The sequence below is a fragment of the Pinus tabuliformis genome, chromosome 7 (genome assembly GCF_031772625.1).
Source record: "Pinus tabuliformis cultivar Carrire ecotype Pingquan chromosome 7, CPIR1, whole genome shotgun sequence".
Lineage (NCBI taxonomy): Eukaryota > Viridiplantae > Streptophyta > Pinopsida > Pinales > Pinaceae > Pinus > Pinus tabuliformis.
In genome coordinates this window covers 588,066,748-588,093,165 of record NC_142293.1, presented here as the reverse complement: position 1 = coordinate 588,093,165, position 26,418 = coordinate 588,066,748, and the positions used below count along the sequence as shown (strand labels likewise).

The 26,418-nt window shown below is 37.8% G+C and overlaps 1 protein-coding gene across 1 annotated transcript; it reads left to right on the top strand.

Moving 5' to 3' along the window:
- The first annotated feature begins 1,700 nt into the window (after positions 1-1,700).
- LOC149248809 (uncharacterized) lies at positions 1,701-25,848 on the top strand. The gene is made up of 9 exons (XM_089458545.1): positions 1,701-2,334; positions 4,985-5,030; positions 5,166-5,244; positions 5,411-5,456; positions 5,556-5,654; positions 22,875-22,943; positions 23,059-23,404; positions 23,719-23,873; positions 23,976-25,848. The coding sequence occupies exons 1-9, from the start codon at positions 1,726-1,728 to the stop codon at positions 25,506-25,508; spliced, it is 2,982 nt and encodes a 993-aa protein (XP_089314671.1). The 5' UTR covers positions 1,701-1,725; the 3' UTR covers positions 25,509-25,848.
- Positions 25,849-26,418: the final 570 nt, after the last annotated feature.

Here is a 26,418-nt window from a genome sequence, read left to right as displayed (position 1 = left end):
ACAGTTCTTGACTTGCTAGGGTGTGATTTGACTGTTGGGCTTGCTTAAAAGAAAAGCACTTATAAATGCATCAAAAGCTTAGCATGTGTAAACAAGTGACTTCAACAACTAGAACTTTAGAGGAGTACTTAAGAAAATCATTAACCAATCAAGAAGTGACTATGAACAATCAAGGAAAGACAAATCATAAGATTACAAGTAAGCTCCAAAATTCAAGTGTGAGCAAAATTTTGGATGGTGTTTGTCACAACGACAACACCTTTTTTTTTTGAATCTAAACTTTGTTTACATTGTGATGCAAGTTTCATCAAGGTTACTGGAATATCTGACGACCCCAAGTGTGTTATATCATTCAAAGCCTCTACTTCTTTTTGAAAGATCTATCATTATTCCCATTTAACCCTCCCAAGGGGTACTGTCAGGGGAGGAGACCAACCACTTTGAATAGAGCATTTCCTTTGTCTCATTGTTCATTGGATTGATAACATCACCATTTCCTTTTGGGGGTGACATTAGTTCATATTAATTTGCATATGGATCAGTGCCAACTCAATCCTTGATTGATCCTACTCAACATTGCTTGGTAACATAGTCATTTTATTAGGTGAGATTATCGTTCATTTATTTTTTTCATTAGCAAGCATGTCTTTGGGAGAAAAACTTGAAAATGCAACACTTGTGTTTAGTTGTGGTCTTTACATCTCATACTAATTTATAAAATAAGATAAACAATTAACTATTAGTTTTTTTTTTTCATTTGATAATCTTCACAAGATGCCAATATTTAAGGTTTTTCATAAGAAAACGATGAAAACAATTGTCTTTTAAGACAATTGTGACTTTCAAAGTGTTAAAATTACTCATCCAAACACTACCATGGTTCTTGAAACCATTATATATAGATATACATAATCAACGTTTACCATTGATTTCAAAACCTTAACTTAGAATCAATGTGAACATAAATTCAAGATGCAATAAAAGTTAACAAATCTCTAGTTTTTAAAACCTTAATAATAACCTTGTTTTTATTTTTAAAATGTAATTATGATATCAAAGAAATAAATTAAACATTTTTATCTCAATTAAAATCAAAGCTAATTTTTTAAATATATTTATTGAAAATTGTATTACATATATATTCTTTAATAAAGATACCAACTTTGGCCATACAAGAGTGCCGTTGACCAACAACGACTCTATAAATCATTGAGAAGAACCATAGGAACCTTCATAAGGAGTGTAGGTCACAACTCTTATAGATTCTAAGGGAAACGCCTCCTTTATTCAGAGAAGAAATGAGAAAGTGTTCAAAGAAGCAGCTTTATCGATATAGAATAAATAGGCACGGGAGGGAGAGCACAATACGGAACTTTTTCCTTGACACGTGTCGGTCACTCGCAGGTGCGCCGCGCTGCCAAACAGGGCAGGACGTCGAGGAGTCGTAACAGCGATCCAAGTCTCGAGACAACAAAATCAGTAAAAAAATTAAAACGCGGATTTTTACCCGTACACGTGGCGTTTATGAGATTCGGTGGATGACCGAGCCGTAGGTTCCGAAAAGAGGTCAAAGGGAAATATCTGCCATTAGCAGGCACGGAAAGTGAGGTGAGGCCCGGGCAGCTTTCCGAGGCGAAGGCACGGAGCGGAGGCTAGGGTAGGGAAAAGAGGAGAAAAGGGATCTTTGGGAAAGGGGTAGGGTTTGTAGAGTTTCGTGGAAGAAAAATGGCTAAAGATGAGCGGCGGAGGAAGAAGAAGAGCAAGAGGAGAGGTGGACAGCAGGTGGAGGAGGAGGAATCAGAGGAAGAAGAAGAAGAAGAGGAAGAGCCACTTCGCCGCCGACACCATCACCACCATAAGCACAAGCACAAATTAAAGCTGGTTCTCAAATTGCCACGGTCATATTCTTCTCTCCAACGCACAACCAATTCTTCATCTTCGTCCATACCCAATAACTCCACAAAGACCGGGGGCTTCGGCTTGGGCTTGGCCCCCACGGAAGCTGGAGGAGGAGCTGGAGGAGGAGGGCTTTCTGACACTTTGTCTTCGCCTGACCCCCAAAGAAGGCGGAAGAGGGAGGAAGTGGAGGAAGAGGAACAGGAGGAGGTTGAGGAGGTTGTTGATGTGACCGTGGCCCACCAGCGCAAGCCCTGTTCCTCGCAGGAAGATGACGGGGACGATGACGACAACGATGATGACGAAGAGGGGGAAAAGCCCACCAAGAAGCGCAGGCTCAATGCGGTCGCTGCCGTTAACGGATCACGGCAGTCTCTCGCAACGGACTCGTTTCACGCTGTTCCCGCCGGATCTGCTCTCAGAAGGTGCAGTATTAAGGTATGCTGTTGCCCTTTGTCGCTTTCAGGCTTTTAGAACCTAATGATATGATAATCTCCTGCCCTGAAGCCCCGGGTGCGGGCATGAGATCTATGACATGGAGTCCATTCTTTATTTATTTAATGGTAAGCTCAAATGGATCTTTTCAATTGTAAATCGTTTTTGATGTGCAAAGTAGCTCTGATCATGTTTTAAGAGCAAGTGTCCAACTCTTATTGGGATTATAGCCTAAGAGGTTTTCTTTTGATAAAAATAAACGCGAGATCTTTAAAAGTGCTATATGAAGCTTTTTAATTATATCACTTTTTTGAAGAACAAAATTTTTCTGATCATGTGGTAAGAGCCAGTGCCCCTTAACTTTTTAAGGTGATAGAGCATAAGATGGTTCTCTTGAGTATGGCTTTTAAATTGACATACTATGCTTTTCAATTGTACAATCTTTTTGAAGAGCAAAGTAGTTCTGATCACGTGGTAAGACTCAAGAGTCAGTGTCCAATTAATTTTTTTGGGATTTAGAGCATAAAAGATTTGCATTATTATAAACCTGACCATGATTCTGTATGTCATGGTTTTATTCTAAATTGATAGCTTCCATACCCGAGGAATCAACTGGACTGGATTAAATTATAATAACTATGTAGGTTCACTTTTTTATTTTTTTTAACAGCGGTTCCTTCAATTCCAGAATCACTACAGTTTGCCATGTCAGGGGAGCACTTTCTTGATTGTCTTGTTGTATTTTGCTTCTTTCTTTCCCGGGTAGCTGAGGGCAATCCTACGTATTGAGACAACATTGATTGTATTGCCTAATCTCATTTACCCATCTTTTGGTATTCTGTCGGATATTAATGGAATTATCTTATTTTATATTTAGAATGAAGGCCTTAGTTTCATTTTCTGTTTTTTCACTGCTAATGCATTTCCATTGAACTACTTTCACTTGTATTTGCTCATTTGCTTGATTTAAATGAGGGAGATGAGCAAATGGAAATTAAATTAGTTCAGTGTAAAAGCGTCGGTAGAAAAATAAAATCAGGGAATTAATCAAATAATAGTAGCTTGCTTTCATTTTTATTTTCATTTTGCCTGATTTATACCCTACATTATTAATATTGTGCTAATTTCCCTAATATTTCTACCAACGCTCTTTGAGTGAACTATTTTCATTTTTACTTGCTTATTTCCCCGAGCATTTCCCCAATTTATTTATTTGCTTATTACCCTGAGCGTCCATAAGCAAATGGTTTAAGTCAATGAATTAGGCAAATGGCCTGAAGCAGGGAAATAAGCAGAAGCAGGGAAATAAGCAAATGAAATTTGAATATATGAGGGGAATTTAGCAAATGACCTGAAGTAAATCAGGGAAATAAGCAAATGAAATGAGACAACTACTTTTATTTTCATTTACTTCTTGCCATTTGTTTATTTCCTTGTTTCTTAAATACATCAGGGAAATAAGCAAATGAAAATTGAAGTTGCTCACTTGAAATGTGTCAGTCAAACTTTTACATGCAGTGAAAAACCAGAAAATTATAAACAATATCTCATATCATCTCATCTCCCATGACACCACGGAGGACTTGCACTTACTCACAACCACTTATTCTTATCCAGACTGGAAGGCGGCTGTATTCACTGTCAAACTATAATCCTTCACTACAGATTCAATTCTCCGTACCCAGTTCTAGTGATATCTTACAAGGTCAATTCATTAAAGTCTTGATGAATACTTTCAACCGAGTGATGATCCTCACTAAAAGGTCAATTTTAGGTGCTTCAAGCTTTAAAAGGATGGTGCCCTTTGCGAGGTATAGTGACCTTTGTGTGCAATAACAGTTGTCTTTGGAAAAAATATGAATACCACTTTCATAATGAGAATGGCATATGGACATATCTTGCATGGGATTGGTGGTGCTTCAGAGATAACAGTTAGCTAAATCAGTCCATAGGGCTGTGGTCTAGTGGCAAGTTGGAGTGTTTGCTACAATGATGGCCCAGTTCACAGTGGGCACCCTATGCTAATGCAGGATTTTCTGTAGATTAGGCCGGATGCAAGTCTTAGGAATCATTGGCAGAAGCATATCTTGTGTAGAGTTTCTTATTCTCTCCTTACAAAGTTGGGGTTTAACTCCCAAATAAAATAGTGATCTAAATTGCAAGGACTTTAACTACAATTCCTTTTTAGCATTTTACTAAATAAAGTCTGACTTTACAGGCAATTTAAGAATAATGAGAAGGTTTTAAGCGAAAAATAAAATATTGAACTAAACTGGCTAGCACGTTGAGTACAATACCTTTAGAGTATTTTACTGAACAAGTTTACAGGCAATTTAAGACTAGTGGGGAGGGGTTTAACTACAAAAAATAGCAAACTGAACTTGCAAGAAGATTATCTGATCCCGTAAACAACACAACAGAGCTAATATGCTTTTAAGTTTTATTTTAATACAATCTTTAGGTAAATGTTACATTCCATTATTTCTTATGCTACATAAATTTTGGTCGAATGTCAAAGTGTGGTTGCAGCACAATATTGATATTATGTTTCTTCCAACTGATCAGATTTTTACTTTATACGTTTTAAGCATCTTTAGGAACTGCTTTGATTCGACCTTCGTGTTATGGATACTGACCACATTTTCCACTGCAGGCAGAAAGGCAAAATCAAAATCCCGAAGTAACAGAAACTGTTGCAGGTTTGTTTCTTTCTTCTTTCTTCACTTGTCGTGGTCTGAAATTGATAACTTGATACCTTTAAGTCATTCAATCTCAAACCTAGGTAAGAATAATTGCATTATCTTAGCCTTTCTTATTGTTGATAACTGCAACAGATGCAACATCAGATCCTCTGACCGAAACACCTATGCCAGAGAATGGATTGCTTGAATTTGTCCTTGATAAGCTTCAAAAGTAAGAAAATTCTCATTCTTTTTCTTTAGATCATGCTTTGGAGTTAACTTCTATAACTGTATTCATCTTGAAGTCTATCACCCATTGAAGCTGCAAATAATTTTCTGTTTGCTAAAGGGCCCAATTACTGTATTGGTTTTCTAAATAATTTTTGTTTTCCCAACAGAAAAGATACTTATGGTGTATTTGCTAAGCCTGTGGATCCCAACGAGGTGTGTTATTTATCATGAATGAATTTCCAGATCGAATACTCTTTCCTGCATTTATATTGGCCTTTTGTAAATTGTAGTAAGAATTTTCTGTGATGCCAGCTCCCAGATTACCATGAAATCATACAAAACCCAATGGATTTTGGTACAATACGGAAGAAGCTTGCAAAAGGAGCATATGTGTCTTTTGAACAGTTTGAGGTTAGTAATATACATGACATTTTCAACCTGTACTAAAAGGCTTTGTCAAAATGGTAATTGTTATTCCAAAGATTTGTCAAATATGTTAACTGTTAGAAGCCTTATCTTTCTGTTTTGCATGGCATTTTGAACCTGTAGTCAAAAGCTTTGTCAAAAACATTAACTCTTAGAAGCCTCATATTTCTGGTTTGCATTTTTTAGTTGGTCTTGTTTTAGAATTCCAATTCAACCTACTTTAAGAACACCTAATTTGTGTTTGAACTTTGAATTATACATCTTATCCTCGAAGAGTTAAAAGGCTGGTGATCAAAGTCTTAGGAATCCAAAGATGATGTCATGATAATTCACGTCATATGTGTTGAAGCTGCTCCTGGTTATGCAAGTGGATATTGAGCACAGTTTCCACCTTTGGATACCAATGTCTTTTGCATGACCTGGAAAACTTCGATTTTTCTTTTTCTTTTTTGTTACAAACTGTTAAGATGATTTCTTTGTCTATTAAAGTTAAAATTATTAGTTTGTTGAGTTTGAGTAATCCAGTTCCATCATCAACATCATAAAAAAAAGAATAAATTAGAATGGCCTTTCTGTATCAGGTAGCTTTGACTTCACTTAAATGAGATCTATTTGTTTCAGTTTTGGAAGTCATGTCAGTTATTGCTTCTGATAAAATCGAGCAAGAACTCATCTGAATACTAGCAATTATTGTTAATATCACTTGATTGATATCATTGTCTGTTGTGAATCATTTGCTTCGAAAGATGCTTTATGCGAAATTGAATCTTCTTTCAAGGAGTTACGGACATGTATGTGGTTACCTGCTTTCAGAGAAAAATATGCAAATCAACTCTTTTCTTTAGTCAGTTAAGAAACAATGTCTTATAAGCTTAAGTCTCATGTTATTTTTGAGCCTCCAGTTCTGAGGTCTGCAAAAAAGGTCATTGTCATCATAAAAATTTATGCCAAGAATTGAGATTAGATTTCATTTATGTTGCTGTTTTGTTAGTTGGAAGTAGCAGGGAATAGTTATATCTCTAGTCTGCTACCAGAAAAGAAGGTTTGACTCTAAATAGTTATATCTCTGTAGTGTGCTTCCAGAAAAAAAGGATTGACTCTAAAGAAAAAGTGTATTACTCCTTCGCATTAAGCAACTGGTGACATGACTAAAATGTCTTGCATTGTAGCTAAAATCTTTTGATGCATTGATTGTGAAGATTTCTTGTGGTATGGATAATACAATTTGATATGTTTAGAATTAAATGTCTCTGTGTACTGTTCATTGGTTTTGGTCTTTGTTACCCTTGAATTTAATGTCTTTTATGATAGCTAAAATCTTTTGAAGCATTGCTTGTGAAGATTTCTTGCATTACAGATAACAACATTTCATACGTTTAGAACTATAAATAATCTTTGCATACTGTTCATTGGTTTTGGTGAGTCTTGATCCTTCTCTTATTAGTAAAATGAGGGATAATATTTCTGCACTGACACAGTCATTTCTGGCTTCATCCTTGAACTTTTCTTTTGGAAAAATTCAGAATTTTACAATTTAAGCATTGTGCAGCAATAAATAAGTGATAATATTTTTGCACTGACACGGTTATTTCTGGTTTCATCCTTTAACCTCTTCCGTGGAAAGATTCAGAATTTTACAATTTAAGCATGGTGCAGCAATAAATATTTAAGAATTGCAATTCTCATCCTTAATTGGGGAAGATTTAAACATTTAAACTCTAGGTGCAAATGATTACATGACTGGAATCTATTATTTCGATGCACACTGACTGTGTATATAATTTAAGATTTCCATCTGTGATGTGTAAGTGTATTTACTATTAAGTTAGTTTTGCATTGACAATGGGGTTTTATGTGTCTTCAAATTTGAAATTGAATTGAAATACAAATTTCTCATAGTAGGGTTTGTTATGTTTAGAATTATAAACTGTCTTTGCTTACTGTTCATTGGTTTTGGTTTCCCTTTCCCTCCAACTAAATAATAAATTCAGGGGTAACAAAAGTTTTACATAGACAGTCATTTCTGGCTTCAGTCTCAAACTTTTCTTTGGGAAAAAAATTAGCGTTACGATTTAATAATCACAGTAGTTGAGCAATATATCTTTAATCATTGCAATGCCTCATTGTTTGCAACTTTAGTCAAAATTACCACATTTTAAACTCTAGGTGCAAATGGTGAGTTAGACAATTCAAATATATATTCCAATGCACATTGACTTCACATAATTTCATCTATGATGTGTATGTGTCATGACGATAATTTTGCATTGATATTTGGATTGTGTTTTCATATTTGAAATCGAATTGAATTACAAATTGGTGATGCTTATTGACTTCATTTTATGATTTTATTTATGGCAGATATTATTATTGTATCTTTTACCAAAAAAGTCGTGTTTTATCACTTATTTTTGCATTGACTTCACATAATTTCATCTATGATGTGTATGTGTCATGACGATAATTTTGCATTGATATTTGGATTGTGTTTTCATATTTGAAATCGAATTGAATTACAAATTGGTGATGCTTATTGACTTCATTTTATGATTTTATTTATGGCAGATATTATTATCGTATCTTTTACCAAAAAAGTCGTGTTTTATCACTTATTTTTGCACTTATTCCATGTTTTCTATCATCCATGAGTAATGAGGTCAAGAGTAGATAGATTTCTATGTTTGTCTCAAGTAGCATGATGATTCAAATTGGATTGAGAACCCTGAGAATTTGATCACTGAATTTCATTAATGCTAAAATTAAATTTCAGACCATATTGTCATTCACACAAGCTAGAAATTAAACAGTGGAAGCATGAAAATTAGTTTTACACATACTAGTTAATCACTCTTTCAAATCAACTTTTCTTTCCTTGGGGGAAAAAATTACAAGGAAACCTCTACATGTTGCCCTAAAAACATCATTGCACTGATACCAAACACCTTGAATTGAGCTTGTATAGCTTGTTGAATAAACCAAACAATAGAATATTGTTGTAGGATTTGTGGGACAACTTGTGTGGCCTATTGGTAAGGCATGTATGGATTTGTATGGTGATGTGCATATGATTGTACGAACTTTCACACCATTGTATGAAATTATTGTACAAGATTGCATGTGGTTGGAAACATCTCTTTCCTCATTTCTTGATCTCTCTCTCTCTTCCTCCTTGACGCTCAACTTGCTTAACTACTCAAGCGTGTTGAAAGCTCCTAACTTGCCTTGTCATTATAGTTTTAGGAAAGAATCTATTTTTAAGATTACTCCTAGTCTAAGTCATGCATGAGATACAATTTTAACTCGATTGCTAAATATAAGGCTTTCAAATTTTATTTTAAAATTAAAGTAAATTACAGAATAGAATACTTTTTTCAAAAAAGGATTACTTCTCAAAAATTTCTCGAACCACTTCTTGCATATTCACATTGAATATGTGCAGAAGTTCTTGTTCGAGCTATAATTTCTCAATATCCACTCTTAAGTGAGTTTGTTTTTGAATGCCTCAAACTTCCCTTTTGCTAAGGGCTTGGTCAAAATATTAGTTACTTGTTGACATGTGGGAATATGTTGGAGTTTCACTGCTCCCTTATAAACCCTATCTCGTATGGAATTATATTGGATTTCTGTATGCTTGGCGCTATCATGAAAAATTGAATTCACGGAGAGTTTGATACAACTTTGATTATCACGGTAAGTGATTGTAGGCTCCATTTCTTGATCAAAAGATCCCACAAGTAATTTAGCTTGATTCCGATTGAATCACGACACCATCATTGGTTTCAAGCTAAAGCAGCACCCTGAGGTTATCTTTTTGTTTGTTGTGTTGCTTGCCTAATCTAAGTTTTGATAATCTTGCAACTTCACTTCAACCTCTCCAATATATCTTAGACCATGCTCCATACTTCATACTACATACTACACACACCAAAATAAGCAGATTAGTCTGAACAAATGTATAATATAAGTTAGAATTTGCCTTGCTTGGTGAAGCCCATACTCTATAGATATTTGTCAATATTAAAATACCATGCTCTTGATGCTTGCTTGAGTCCATATAAGCTTTTCTTAAGCTTGCTCATGCGGGACTCCTTTCCATTTACCTCAAAGCCCAAAAGTTGCTCTATGTACACTTCTTCCTCAATGATACCAGTAAAGAAATTTGTCTTCACATCCATCCTCCATTTCATAAATGAAACCGAGAACATAACAACTCTAATAGAAATGTCACAGGAAAAAAAGCTCTGATAGAAGTGTACCTAGAGATGGGAGCAAATGCCTCCTTGTAGTCCATTTTCTCTATTTGGGAGAACCCTCTCACCAAAAACTTTGCTTTGAATTTCGTAGTGTTACACCGAAAATTACACCGAAAATTACATACAGGGATCAATGTCTTGTCTTGTCTTCATGTTCCTCTGCGTGGTCTGCATTCGCTACTCCTCACATTCTCTTCTCTTCATTGCATTGTTTTTCATCCCCATTTTCTTCAGTCAATTTCTTTTTGTTGGCAACTCCCTTGTTTGCCTCTTGCGTGTTGACCATGCCAACACACCCCACGAGGACAAAGGTGGTACAGGGTTTGTCCTTTTCCTTAGAAAACCCATGCTTGACCTCCCTGTTTGTTGTGTAGAGCCTTAAATTTAGTCAGGAAACTAGTAACATGAATAAATGAAGTAGTCTAGGTTTAATCACTTCCTAAGCAACTCATCCTCAATTTCTGAATCCGTGTTTGCTCCTCCAGCCCAATCACTATTTATATTTCCATATTATTCACATGAATTAATATACCCAATGATATCTACAAGAGGGGTAGTAAAAAGGGCTGTTACAGAATATAGACCCTGTAAGTCTTTGAAGTCTTGTTGTAACCCACAAATAAACCTTTTATGGAGGGTTTAAACTTGGTCCTCCTCTAAGGGTACATGAATATAAATTGGAGTCCAATTTCTCTAGTCAAATCTAGTTTCTCCAGCTTCTTCATCCCCCTCTTCATTTTGGCCCCTCTGTTTCCTACTCTCTAGCACCATAATAACTAGGAAAGGGACCAAGAAGAAATATAACCAGGTCAATGATGTTTGATATTTGTAGGCTTTTGAATTTGCAAAATTTAATGGGAATGGGAATGAGAAAATTAAAAACGTATTTAGTTTTACTATTTAGTATTTAGTATTTATTAATTTAATTTATTTAGATTCATGATTCATTTACTAAATAAGATATACATTTACTAAATTACTAACTAAACTAAACTAAATTACTAAATTACTAAGTAACTAAAGTTTAAACTACTAAATTACTAAGTTACTAACCTCCTTGCAGGCTTGCTCCTTGCTCTTCAGCGTTCGCTCCTCGCTCCTTTGTACAATCTCCTTGGCTCTCCTCAACTCATTCAAGTCACAATGAAATAAAAAATGCCCCCCAAGCCCTTATAAAACAAAAAAATTTGTAAAACTAATTTTTTTTAGCGTCCGCAATTTTTTTTTCTCGCACTTCCGCTCCCGTCGGCGTGCGCATCGCTCCCGTCGGCGTGTGCGTCGCTCCCGGAGCGAAAATTTAAAGCCCGGGAGCGATCAGGAGCGATCGCTCCTTGATCGCTCCCGGGCTTTAATTTTCGCTCCGGGAGCAACGCTCCCGAAGTGCGCAAATTTTTTTATTGGGCGCGCGCTCCCGATCTGCTCCCTCCCGGAGCTTGGATTGGGAGCAGGTTTTGGGGGGGGGGGGCGCTCCCCCGCAACTCTGGTGTAGATGGAGGTGGCGACAACAAAGGAACAAGAGATCTCTCCTTGATCGCTCACGGGCTTTAATTTTCGCTCCGGGAGCGACGCTCCCGAAGTGCGCAAATTTTTTTATCAGGAGCGTGCTCCCGATCTGCTCCCTCCCGGAGCGTGGATTGGGAGCGGGTTCCGGGGGGGCGCTCCCCCGCAACTCTGGTGTAGATGGAGGTGGCGACAACAAAGGAACAAGACTCGGAACTCGAGCACTGCTACTGGATGGTGGAGGTGGCATGGCTGCTGCAGTTGCTTCATCTTCATCCCTTATAAGTTCTTCTTCCAGTTCTTGAAGATGTATAGTGCCATCCTCCAAATTGTCATCCTCTGGGTGGTTGTCCCAAATTTTATATGTTGGATCCTCATAAGCCCGATCACAGTAATGACTCAACAACCTCAAGTTGTAGTGCACATAAACCAAGCTTTCTGCCCGGTTTTCATCGAGTTTGTTTCTTTTCACATCATGTATGAAGCTGTAGGTGCTCCAACATCTCTCTGCAGAAGAAGTATTTACAACCTGTGATAGAATTTTTTTTGCCAATTTTGGCAAAAGTCCCTAGTCGCCATATGTTTCCCACCATGTGAGAGAATCAAATCTGTCTCTGTCTTCCATTGCATGGAAGGTACCAAACAAACCAGTGCCACTGAAGTATCTGCCTATTTCAAGGCGCACAACTGCACATTCTTCCTTGTCAGGTATCAACTTTTCTAATGCCTCCAAATATCCTCTAGTTAGCTCTGCATCTAAATGGGGTTTGGTCCTAATCCCACCCCCTGGTGCAGGTTGGCCCAACCAAGATGTAGAGTAGTATTTTGGCGTAAGGATATACGCCAAGCAATGTAGTGGAAGATTAAGTTTAATCCACCGTACACACACACAATCGTGAATCAGTTTGTACAAGTCGGGATCTTTGTTATGAACAATATCTTTTATTTGCCTCAACATGGTATCCATCTGCTCATACACCTTGCCAATCACTGGTTTATTTGTATTTGCAAACCGAATCATGTGATAAATGGGCTTGGTGAAATCCAATACTTGCCTCACACTTGACCAAAACATATCATCAAGAGTGGCCTCCTCCACCAGTTCAAAACCTCGCCTGTCAGCTGCATTTGTAGCCCTTTCCTTTAATACCTGCCAGTGTGGACTTGATACCATGCTAGCCAATGACTTTCTTACCTTCAAAAGGCGCCTGAAGGTGAGGTAATAGCTACCAAATCTAGTCCTCGCAATCTTCAACAACTCCAATCTTGAGTGACTGCGGAAAAGGCCATGGGTATTGCTATGATTTGTAATAAATTTTATCATTTGTTTGCCTTTCTTGTACAAATCACCAACCCATTTGTATTGTTCATTTTTGTTCTTAACAACATCATGCATCAAAAGGTTCAATGTGTGAACCAAACACCCATACCAAAATATGTTGGGGTATTTATCCTCAATAATCGCTCCCGCTACCTTACAATTAGGAGCATTATCAGTGATGACTTGGATGACATTGTATGGCCCAATACGGTCAATTGTTTCAAGTAATGCTTCTGCAATGTTGATGCCGGTCTTGAACTTCTCTGAGTAATCATATGCAGTTAGAAAGATGGCACCACTAACAGACACAACAAGAACACTTATTAATGGCTTGCCTTTTACATTTGTCCATCCATCAGATACAATGGACACCCCATGGTCAGTCCAAGAACTTGTCATTCTATTCAAATAATGTGATATTTTTGCTTTTTCATGATCAAGTCCAACGGTTCTTGCCTTGTCATACCCAGGGCTCTTGTATCCTTTAGGGGCATCATTTATGGCAGAAACCATTACGTGCCAATAAGGTGAGCAAAGAACATTGAATGGTATCCCACATGCATAGAGAAACCTGTAAACTTTTGAATCCACATCATTCCTACACCCCTCATCAAGGAAATTTGATATGGTTCTACGCCTTAAAGCTGGTGACCCTATGCTTCCATATCCACTGCCTTGGGAGGACGCTGAAGGAGTTCTTTGTGCTTGTGATTGTGAGCTTGGTTCAAAGAAACCCCTTGAATTTTTAGATTTGTATTGGGCTTTCTCCTTTTCCCTTAGGTATTTGGCTCTATATGTTGCTAACATAGTTGCACAAGTTTTGATTCCTCTTTGTTTATCTCCATCCCATGGCCTTTTCCCGCAGAGGTGTTTTCTGGCATGGGTGTATGAACCTGTGTAATTATTGTTGCAATGGGGGCAATGAAATTTAGTGGTTCCACCCCCTTTCCTTGCTTCAGGCTTGTTAACATATTTCCACAATGGGGTTTGGTCTTGTTTAGTTTTTTGAGAGTCGTGTTCACCCTCCTCTAGCTCCTCCTTACCGGGGTTTTCATCAAATCTAGTTTTTCCAGCTTCTTCATCCCCCTTTTCATTTTGGCCCCTCCATTTCCTACTCTCCAGCACCATAATAACCAGAAAAGGGACCAAGAAGAAGAAAATTCCAAGAAATATAACCAGGTCCATGATGTTTGATATTTGTAGGCTTTTGAATCTGCAAAATTTAATGGGAATGGGAATGGGAATGAGAAAATTAAAAATGTATTTAGTTTTACTATTTATTAATTTAATTTATTTAGATTCATGATTCATTTACTAAGTTATACATTTACTAAATTACTAAGTAACTAAAGTTTAAACTACTAAATTACTAAGTTACTAACCTCCTTGCAGGCTTGCTCCTTGCTCCTCGGCGCTCGCTCCTCGCTCCTCTTCCCTCCTTTGCACAATCTCCTTGGCTCTCCTCAACTCATTCAAGTCACAGTGAAATAAAAAATGCCCCCCAAGCCCTTATAAAACATTTTTTTTAGTTATTTATTTTATTATTATTTTTTTTTTCTTTGTTGTTCTTTTTCTCCCTTTTTGTTTGTTATATATTGTTGTTTTGTTGTTTTTCTGTTGTTGTTATTTGGTAATATTTGTTGTTGTTGAAAAACTATTTTTTTTTTGGCGTCCGCAAAATTTTTTCCGCGCTTTTCTCTCCCGTCAGTGCGCGCGTCGCTCCCGTAGCGAAAATTTAAAGACTGGGAGCGATCGCTCCTTGGCTTTAATTTTTGCTCTGGGAGCGATGCTCCTGAAGTCGCTCCCTGCCATTTTTTTTTATCAGGAGTGCGCCTCCCGAGCCGCTTTTGCCCAAAGCGCGAATTGGGAGCGGGTTCCCTGGGGGGCACGCCTCCCGAGCCACCCCTGCCTGGAGCGCAAATTGGGAGCGGGTTCCACGGGGGGGGGGGGGGGGGCACTCCCTTGCAGGGAGCACAATTTTTTTTATTGGGAGCACGCCTCTCGAGCTGCGTCCGCCCAGAGCATGGATTGGGAGCGGGTTCGAGGGGGGGGCGCTCCCCCGCAACTTTGAATTGGACAACCAAAGATGTGGAACTAACACCTTTGGCGTTCACACTTGTGAATGCCTTTTTTGGTGACTTGTACTCTAAGATCTTGTGAGGACAATGGTTCTGGATTTGGATTGCTATGTTGCATGCTCTCGCCCAATACAAAGAAGCATTGGCAAATCCTAGTCATGGATTCATGGCCTTAGCAGGCCCTATGATTTATTGATCCTTTTGCTTGGCCATCCAATTTTATATCAGGTTGTATGGAATTGTTAGCTTCATCTTGAATCCATCCTCCTTGGTTTTCAACTAGAGCTTTGAACTCATGAAACTTGCCAAAGACGTCATCTTTGGTCTTTAAGAAGTAGATCCAAGTCTTGCGAGAAAAATCATCAAAAAGGAAATCTAAGACATGCTTCCTGCTATTGACATTAGTCCATAAACAGTTGAATGTACTAAGTCTAGAATCCCCTTAGACCTATGCTTATTGCTTGAGAAAGTAGCCTTGGTATGCTTGCTAAGCATGTATTTTGTACATACCCCGTGTTGTTGAATATTGAATTTTGGAAGACCTATAACTATCTCACACATACATAGGTAATTACTCCAAGGAAACCTCCACACATTGCCCAAAAATAACACCATATGCATAGCAAAAACACCATGAACTAAGCTCATGTAGCTTGTTGAAAAAACCATAAATAATAGAAAATTGCTATATGATATGTAGGACAACTTGTATGGCTTATTTATATAACTAATGTTGCCCAAAAACAACACCATATGCATAGAAAAAACACCATGAATGCTCATGTAGCCTGTTGAAAAGACCATAAATAATAGACTCATGTAGCCTGTTGAAAAAACTGTAAATAAAAGAAAATTGCTATATGATATTAGGACAATTTCTATGGCTTATTTATATAACTAACGTTGCCCTAAAACAACATCATGTGCATAGCAAAAACACCATGAACTAAGCTCATGTAGCCTGTTGAAAAAACCATAAATAATAGAAAATTGCTATATGATATGTAGGACAAGTATGGCTTATTTATATAACTAACTATATGGATATTTTTGTAGAGTTATATATATTTGTACGATGATGTACATATAGTTGTACAAACTTCCATATGATTGTACATATGGAAGTTTCTCAACTACAAGTTTTGAAAGCCTCTACCTTATGTTGTCTTTATAGTCTTAGTGGAGTATCTATTTTTAAGATTATTCCTAGTCTAAGTTATGCATGGAATACAATTTTAGATTGAATTGCTATATATACGCCTCTCACTTTTTTTACTAGAGTGAATTACAAAATAGAATACTTTTCCAAGATATTATTACTTTTCGAAAATATTTGAAGCCGCTTTTGCATGTTCCCAATAAACATGTGCAAAAGTTCCTATTCAAGCTATAATTCTCAACATGAACAAAATGAAAAAAGATGCAATAACGCAAACGTGATATTCAATCATAATATTATAATGAAAGCCAAAATCTATTAACAAATAATTTGCAATCTACATTGGAAATGGCTAAAAGAGACATAACAATAGCTTGAGACTACCTAAGAAGCAAAAGCCCTAACCTTAACTCAAGTAAATGCAAGAAAACTCTGACCCAAGTATGATCACAACAAAGTTGGAATGTTGCATTGTTCGAAGAAAGGGGGAGCCTTGCTGAAATTGATACTTTGTTTTGGGCCTTCTTTAGCTTGTTGGAAATAACTTTAGTAAAATGAGTTGGGTCCCTAGACTTTGGGGTGTGAAGCAGGCTGTTGCAGTAGCGATAGGAGGGCGAGCAATATAGTAAGTAGTAGAATAAGGGATATGTATAGAAGAAGTATAGGATCTGCATTTATCGGGCGGATTGGTGCTAGTGACCTTCCTAATGTTCCATTACAATGCATGATTGCCAAAATGTATATATTAAAATCCTATGGATCATAATTGGCCCAAAAAATGCATGGGAAAACCTAAAAGAATGTGTTGAAAAATCATGTCTTGAAGATTGTAATGTTAGGAACATTTTTGAGATGGTCACTTAAATTTTTTCTCCCCCTTTTTAATAGTTGTAATCCCAATTGTGTAAGTTGTTGTACTAGAATGGGGGAACTTTTGTGGGATTTGTTCTTTTGATAAGCCACTTGCTTTGATGAACATGTCATCACTTCGACAATTCAGAAAGATTATGTCTTGTGGGTGGGTGCTCTCCATTTTAGTGTTGATGACCTAGTCAAATTTGGGTTGCTCAGTGTAATGAGGATTTAGCTCTGTAATGTCCAAGCACTCTGCCACGTCTGAGGTATCTAACATAGGTGGAAAGTATGAATGAATGAGCTCCACATGAGGAAAATGAAGTTTTAGTTAAAAACAATTCCTATCCATTACCTTGTGATGGTGTAAGGCTCACATTAGTATGGTTTAAAAATATTGTGGGGGCTTGTGAGTTGCTTTTTTTTACTAGTGCAATAATGTCTTGCCCCTATCTTAAAACTTGTGTGCTCGAAGTTGATCTTGTCTTTGCTTATACTTGGTGTTTGCTTTCTATAGAATATCATGAAATTTTTGATGGATGTGTTGTACTTGTTCAACACATTTTGTTGTTGATTCAGAGAATGTGAGGACTTTCCTTATGATGATGTTGTTGGTAGAGCTACATCGATTGGAGCCAATAGCTAGAACCCCAAGCTCCCTTGAAAAGGGTTGTGGCTAGTGGAATTATGAAGAATACTATTGGAGCTATATGATGCATGTAATGAAGGCTTTTGTCTTGTGCATGTGGATACATGGAGTTGTACATTTCGAGGATATGTACAACCATTTTGATGAGTACCTTTATTGATTTCGGGATGGAAGGTAATGGAATTGATTGGCTTGGTTTCCATAATGGACCAAACGTTGGGCCAAAACATGCTCAAAAAGGAGTTTAGCAATGGCTTTTGTTATGACAATTGTTTTGCAAGGTGACACAATTGCTTTTAGGGAGAATTGATTAACCACCACAAAAATACAAGGCTTATTTGGAGTGGGCAAAAGGAATTTATAGCCCATGCTTCTTGATTGTAAGTTAGCTATGACACAACTAGTCATATAATATATCTATTGACATCCTCTTGGAGCTTTGGTTTGTAGAAGTACTTTTGCTGGACTCTCATTATCTTCTTCTCCATAAATTCTCCACCACTTGAATGCAACTTCCAAATAATTTTTGCATGCTCCTATGAATGAATGCAAAGATGGCCGAGAAGCTTGTCTTGGAGGTGAAAACTTGAAATTTGTTTCCTTGTGACTTGTGTGTGGTACATGCCAACAAAATTAGGATTGCTGTCATATAGTTGGGTCTGCTCCGAACTCTTGTGTACACAAGATTTGAGGACTCTAGTCAGTGCCCCAATGAGGTCAGTTGTGGTGGTGTGCTACTCTATTGGTGCTTCTCTTCTTGTACTTGATCTTTAGGTGGAATTTTTTTGAAGGTACATGAGTTGCTTTTGATGGTGCTCATTTTGCAACTTGCCCTATGTTTGTGTAAAATGCAAATGGTTGTGGTTAGTGTGGATGACCATGTTCTTTCTTGTAATATAATGCCTTAATTGTTGATAGATAGGGTATTAGCAAACAAAGTTGAAGAGTTGTTGTGATAGGTTAGATGTCCATGTCAAATGATGACACAAGTTGATGCATTTGTCTCAATTTCAAACGATTGTTGTAGATATAACAAAATAACGTCTGATGCTATACATAGGTGACACTTTAGTGCATTTTGCTATGCCTCGACCCAAACAAACTTGGCCTTGGCTTTATCCTTGGTCACTTGGCTCAAAAGCCAAGTGTTATGAAAGAAATCTAGTACAAAAACCTATAGTAGAAGTTGGTGAGGCCTAATACTTTGTGGAGCTTTGAAAGTGTTGTCATCGTCAACTAGTGGTAGACAACTTTGATCTTGGCTAGATCCACATGTACACCATGCTTTTCCACAATGTATCTCAGATATTTAATTTCGTGTATGTTGAATGATTACTTCTCTAGGTTGACGCATGGTTTGTGTTGTTGCAAGGTGCTCATTACTTGCTAAATATGTTTCATAGGGTCTTTCCAAGTTTTGTTGAAGATGAGGATGCCATCTAGGTATACAACCACAAATTAAAGGTGTTGTCTAACTATTAGATGTTTAGGAGTTTTTGGCCAAAATCTAGTGAATTTTTTTTGGGTCAAATCTTCATCTTTGTTATTTAATTGGGTTTTGGTTGCTTATATGGATTCAACACCTTCACAAACCTTTTGGGCACTCGGATTGTGGAGAGTTCACAACTCAAACTTGTGATTCCAACAAATTCCTACCGGATTTTGGGCAAATTAGACCAGAAAATATGCCAGAAACCCTCCAAAACGTATAATAGATAAACTACAACCAAAATAGATGGTGAATGGCAATAGAATATATTGTCCATTTTTAGCATCACTTTTAGGACATATTGTTTGAGATGTCACTCATGGATACTCTTGTTTGGCCCACAATTCTATATGGATTTGAGGTTTGGGGGCTTGGTTTACTAGAGTTTGATTGGTTTTTAGTAGAGACTCGAGAGAGTATAGACCATCTTCCTTTGCTGCTCCATTCAATGCACACAAATAGTTCTTAACCCATCAACACTCATAGAGTTTGTGCTTGCCCCATCCAACTTGAGATAGTGTTCATTCTGGTCTCATTTCTACATCATGTTAGAAATTTTGCTAATACAATATAGGGGCGTGACAAATATCCATACTTGGCCTATTGTTAGTTAGAGTCCATTGCAACAACTAGTATTTTGGCTCAATCTTGATGTTGGTACATCGGAGTCTCAAATCTTCTTATTTCAGTTGGTATTACGTTGGACTAGCTTCCTCCATTTAGATATTCCTTATGTGCACTCGACCACCTCTTACTAACCAAATAGGAGATGAATACAATCATTTGTGAGGATATCTACAGGTGGAGAATGTACAAGTCACTTGGATAAATCGTTAGGGTGGGCTACATAAAGACAACCTTCTATATTGAGCACGTTATGGTGATGAGAGATGGACTCATTGTTCATCCCCATTACAAGCTTCGTTATGGGATGGATGCCTTTCGGATTCCTTTAGGACAATTCATAATTACCTCTCATTGACTATGGATTGAGACAGATTACCAAATAGACCTTCTAGACAGGATTTGTCAATTATGTCATTTTGGAGAGATTGAGTTGGAGGAGCACTTCATCTTCTCTTGCCCCATATATTGTGAAATTCATGGGAGATTTCAATGTTTGTTGAGGGGGATCTAGACCCTTTCTAGTTTCTTTTAGTATTGAGACCAAAGATGTCTAGCCCTTCACATGTAGGAGGCCCTTAGACTTCGTACCCACACTCTTCAGTGTCCGAGGTCAAATCTTGTTCAGTGAATTACCTTCTTTACAATGCTCCCTTTATTTAGGGGCACACTAAGAGATAGGCCGATGACAGTAAGAGGGGTCATTCTCTCTCCATAGAGACATTGCCAGATTGAATCCACTACCACAACCAGAGATCAACGAGTTATAACATCCAAGCAATAAGACAACTGAAGGTGCGAATCCTCCCATAGCTCTTTTTCAGTGTATCATCCTATCTTGAGCTTTTCTTCATTTAGCCTTGGCTGTTAGGAGAGGTAGATCTAGTGGGCCATGGCCCAGTCCTTAAATCCTTTCCCTCTATACATCTCCCTCCCATTGTAGTTGCCGACGCTTGGACCCGAGGGTTTTCTCATTTTTCGCATATGGACTTCATGTTTCTATTATAGTTCATGTTCTTTTAAACATTGCTGGTGCACTAGTCATGCTGAAGAGCATTACCATCCATTTTAAAGACCTTTTGTAGACTTCAATGATAACTTGGGGCCTATGCATTGATCAATTGGATCATCAATTCGGGTGATTGGTTATTTGTTATTGACTGTGAATTTGTTATTTGTAGACAATATGGAGTAGTCATGTTCGTTCCTTCTTTGAACAAGCAGAATAAGGGCTGTATTGTAGCAACGTTTGGATTTGGCATTTGATCTCCTAATCCTTGAGAAGAGATTGGTTTTATACAAGGTTATTGGGCAAAGGGGCATCTCATGCCTAGTTAATTGCTTGCTCTCCTTGATGGTGTAGAGATTCTCTAGTTGGTGAGGTGAAGATGTCCATCTATTCTTCCACTGATTGATCTACATGTCATTTGTTGCATAGAGGAACCCCTTGCAAGGGGCTTTGTAGTTGGGATGATTTTCCATCCTCCTTTTGAATGGACCATGAAGAGGACAAATCTCCTAGTATGTGAGATTATCTTGTTGCATTGCTTAGCAATGATCAGAGGGACTAGGGTGGTTGGTTCCATCACTAGTCTCCTGTTGACTCTAGAGTTGATCTCCTCATATGACAATGACATTATGTGGCCTAGATTTGTAAAGAACATGATGCTTCCACATATATGGTTGTCGTAAAAGAACATCACAAACATCAGGTGAGGCAATGTCATATGATACCTTATCTTTGAAGTGCTTGATGCTTCATTGTAGGGGATATTTTTGGCTGATGTGAATGTCTCATCCTTGGCTCAACAAATTGAAGTTGCATGCGTGGTGGTTTGATGTCATTGACAACTTTTGGCTGCAATGGTCAACAATGAAATATAGTAGGGTCACTTTCCTCGAGCTTCTCATGTTCCATTGGTTGGACTTTTGTAATAGTGATGGTAACATTGGTTTTTGTGTTGATAATAGTTTTTTGATCTCCACGGATTCTTGTGGTGTTGGATATGAATTAGAGTCCAAGGTTTTCAACTTAGCCAAGAGCTACTGTTTGGTGCAACATTCATCATTATTATGCGGAGGGATTTTGTGGTGTTTTCTATCCTTCTTCAAATTCTTGTTCTTCTTTGCATGTAGCTTTGATTGGTTGCCTTGAGTTTGGATAGTTTGTCCATTGTCTTGAAAGATGGGGCTATCTTGGCCCTTCTTATGTTGCGCATTGGTTTGAAAATGAAATGGAAGAACTTGCAATATTGTAGAAGTAACGCAAATATAGTATTTAGAGTGTGATATTCGAGTGAAAACCAAATGCTATCAATGATAACATTGCAATGTACATAGTGATTACAAATGGTTAGAATGGTGTTGTCTTACCATTGACATGCTCCAAATACTATGTACTAGGTCTCGATAACATAAGATAATGCCTGGCAGGTGCAATGCAGATGCAGTTGTGGTTGGTGCTGCATCTGCCAGGCATGCATCAATGTAGTTTGAATGAATATCCTGTTTAAAAATCCAAAAATCAAATGTGCATTTGTTTCTCTTTTTGATATAAACTGTATACTTTGAAATTGAGCTAGATCAGGCTTTAGTTTTGTTTAATTGGATGAGAACAACTGTACAGAATAGTAAAATTCCTCTGATATGTGCCATTCAATTACTGTAAATTTCATCAGAATGTATTCGGAGATTGCCATTTCAATGTAGTTTGAATGAATAGTCTGTTTGAAAATCCAAAAATCATTTGTGCAAATTTGTTTCTGCTTTTATATATAAACTATATACTTTGTAATTGAACCAGAGCAGGCTGGAGTTTTGTTTAATTGGAAGAGGAACTGTGCAGAACAGTAAATTTCTCTGATGGTTGTCGTTCAATATCTGTAAATTTCATAAGAGATGTTTTGGGGATTGGCATCAGTTATCTGTATGGGAAAATCAATATTGCAATCATCCTGGACTAGTACACTAGTGGCTAGCCGCTAGAAATCTAGGATTAGTATCATAAGGTGTAGATCTCTAATTTCTACATGTTTTATTATACATGTCTACCATACTATCAAGCAGATGTATAGACCTGGCCTCTTTAGTGCTTTACAATATCTGTTAGGTGCTCTCTTTATGCTAAAAGAAACATTGTGTGATTCAAAATGTTGAAGACTTTGCTCGTTTAGGGTCTCATTATTTGATATGTATTTGCAATCATTTTCGTTTACTCTATTTCAAGCTGTGTTCTCATTTTCCTCTTACTGTAGTCTTAAATTTTATTTACTGTTTGCAGAAGGACGTCCTTTTGATTACTACCAATGCAATGCACTATAATGCATCAGATACCATCTATTACAAACAGGTAAAGTTGACATGATTTTTTTAACCAACATCCAAGTTATGCTTCCTCTATCTCAGGCAGTAGTGAAAATTTGTAGAATTGGGATGATTACTTGCTAATGAAATGCTTCTTGCAGGCTCGCGCAATACAGGAGCTAGCAAGAAAAAAATTTCAGGGTATACGCCTGGATCCAGAAGGGATTGAAATGGAGTTTAGATTCGCATCAAAGGCAAAATCTGGATTTTCTTCTAAAAAGTTAAACAGAAGGCATGGACTTGGAAGATCTCAATTTGAACCTGCTGGGTCAGATTTTTCCTCTGGTGCAACTCTTGCTACAGGAGACCATGCAGTTCGGTCAAGTGCACCCATGCAGGATAGCACCAAGATATGGAAGGCTGAAAAGCCTGGAAATCTATTTGGAAATTCAGATGGTATGGGATTCTTGGCTGAAAGCAATTCTGAGAAAGCAGAAGAACATTCAGGTTTGAGCCTTGTTCTTCTCTTTTGGGTCTGAAAATGATGGATAGGATTGACCAATGTCATAATGATTTGATTTCAGGTTCCTTTTTTTGTTGGTCATGTTCCCACCCGCGTAACTCTTCCAATTAAAAGAGTATTACCCACTCATGTGTTGTCAGTTTGAAATAAAATATTGCATATGGTGGAAGTTATATTTTGATATGGTTTTATGAGTAGAAGTGCTCAATGGTTCAACGACTTTGGAATTTTATTGAAACGTGTTTTTAGTTATTAATTTTAGTTGTGTGTTTTCTGATTGCATTAAATCTAATTGCAGTGTCTGCTCTTAAGCAAACGGTTTGGAGAAATGGAAGGCGGCCACTGCAGTTGGAAGAGAACCGTCGTGCTACTTACAGGCCATTTAACCAACTAGAGAATGGAAATGACTCAATACTTACTATTCTAGATGGGGAGTCAAAGCAGCTAATCCCTGTATGTTCTGTTCTGGTTTTCTTCCAAATGTTTTGGGACATGATACGCTGCAGTCACATATGTAGTCATGGTTATGCTTACAATATTTGTTATCATTTTCAGGTTGGAATTCGGTCAGAGCATGCATATGCAAGAAGTCTTGCTCGGTTTGCTGCAAACCTTGGACCAGTTGCCTGGAAGATTGCAGCTCAGAAGATAAGGAGAGCTCTGCCCCCAGGTGTCTCATTTGGCCCTGGATGGGTCGGTGATTATGAGGCTCCTCCTCGTGCTTTATTGTCACATGAAAGAATATCTGTGGCATCAGTGTCCTCTTCCACTACCTCGCCAATTGTTCCAGGTGAAACCAAGATTAAATCAACTAACGCTGAAGATACTCCCAGACTAAGAGATGAAGGGCTTCCAAAGAACTTAATTTCTGAAGGCAGGACTGTTACATCAGCTACAGCAGCTTTGTCAGCAAGACAGTTGGTTTCAAATTCTGCAATTTGTCAAGGGATAGATAATTGTCAATCTATTCGTAATCCTCAATCTGAAGTGATTGGGCATGGCACATTAAATTCTAGTGGTGATGGAAGAGCTAGTTTGCCTTCTCAGGAAGTAAAACAAGGCTCCATAAAGCCAGGTTTAACTGTTACCACATCCAGTGACCTAGCCCTTGCAGGTACAAAATTTGGTTCAGAAGTAACACAGTCTAGATTACTTGAAATGGTCTCAAGAAATAGCACACTCATGCATGGGGCCTCATTAAAGCAGGCTGATGGTTCAAGGTCCATTGCCAGTCTTCAGGTAATGAAATCTGAAAATATGACAAATGACAGTGATGCGCGTGGCGTTGCTAGAAAAGCAAGTGATGCATCAAAACGTGGGTGTAGTTCTCCTGGTACAAATATTGCAGTCACCACAGTAAGCTCTTCTCTATGCAACTATCAAGCTGGATCGAGAGTTTTGCAGGGACATCAAGTCACAAGTAGTCAAGAACATGCTAAGCAGGACTTAAATGGTTTAGCTAATTTACTGCCTGGCAAGATGCTAGCATTACATCAAAGAGGTTCTAATCTGTCTGCAAACACCCCAGTGTTTGTGCATTCATCAGTTTCATCAGCAGGGCCATCTATAAAACGAGATGATGCCACAGTGCAGGCATGGATACAATCACAAAATGCACGCCTGGCAGATGCAGATGCTACTTCTAGAGTCAGGTTACAGGATGCACCGAATCCTCATATGGAGCAGCATGAGTCTCAAGCAAGGGACTTTTCTGCCCTTGCTCGTTTTATGCCACAAGAAATACCCCTGGATACATCCCGTCAGGCTTTGTCACATTTTAGCCGATTCCATCCTCAGAACTCTATGAAGGTGTCTAACAATACAGCAATTTCAGGTCCAGTGACTGAATCCCAGGGTCGAAATACAGTGAGCCCTTCTCATGTACAGAAGCCCATGGGAGTTGAGCTGTCAAAGTCCAATAATCACTTGTGGCGAGGTTTACCTTCACAATTTCTTTCTGAGCAAGATTTGTCACCCTCTGTGCCACCTGATTTGAATGTGAGATTTCAGAAGTCAAACTCTCCAGCTCAGCAGTCCTCTGCAATGTTGGCTGATTCCCAACAACCTGATTTAGCTCTCCAACTTTGATTGATGTAACTGGATTATTGGATTTATACATTGTAAGAATGTGAAATATTAACCCAGACTTCATTCAAATGTTTGTTGAAGTCGGAATTTGTACTGAAGCAAAACTGAATGGCATAGGAAATGGGTTTGCCTTGAAAAGGACCCATTCTGTTGTAAAGGAGTTGTACAAATCTGTACCAATTTTATGGGAACCCGAGGGAGTTCCATGTCCTATTAATATTCTATTGATGAACTAGCATATAACTTCAGGCAAACATTTAGTTCATCATGAAAATATTTCACACCCCTGCTGCATCTCTTACTAAATCAGAATAATTTCAAATGTTGTTTTGTATTGAAAGTGGCAGGAGTCGGGAGTTTGCTGAGGGGGGAATTTGGTTACGGATAATGTGGACCAAGACTTGTGGTTCTCTTTTACTAGAAGGAAAAAGAGTATCATTTTTCTAAACACAGCAAAGAGATCAATGATGACAATTCGTGATATTTTGCATGATTTATGTCCTCGAGGAATTCTGCCTTGAAACTCGGCAGGACAGTTCACTTGTTAAACGCATTAGAGCTGGATGTTGTGCAATTTTATCCTGCATGTATTTTATGAGCCAAATATCCTTATTTGTGCAGGATAATACAAGGGATGTGCTCATTTCTGCTGTTGGGCTTGGTACTGTCCACGAGACATTATTTTGTTAATATGATTGCATTGTAGTAAAACCATTCCATGACACCGGATTTATTCCTTGTATTGACATGCTTCTTGAAAGACTATTTTTCGTTTATTTGAATAGCAGAACCATCAGTTGTCAGTTTAGTTTATTTGAAGCATCTAGCAAGGATGTCAATCCAAACGACATGACACCCCAACTGGAAGAGCCTGTCTCTAAGTTCAGAATCTGTTCTGTAGCATGGAATG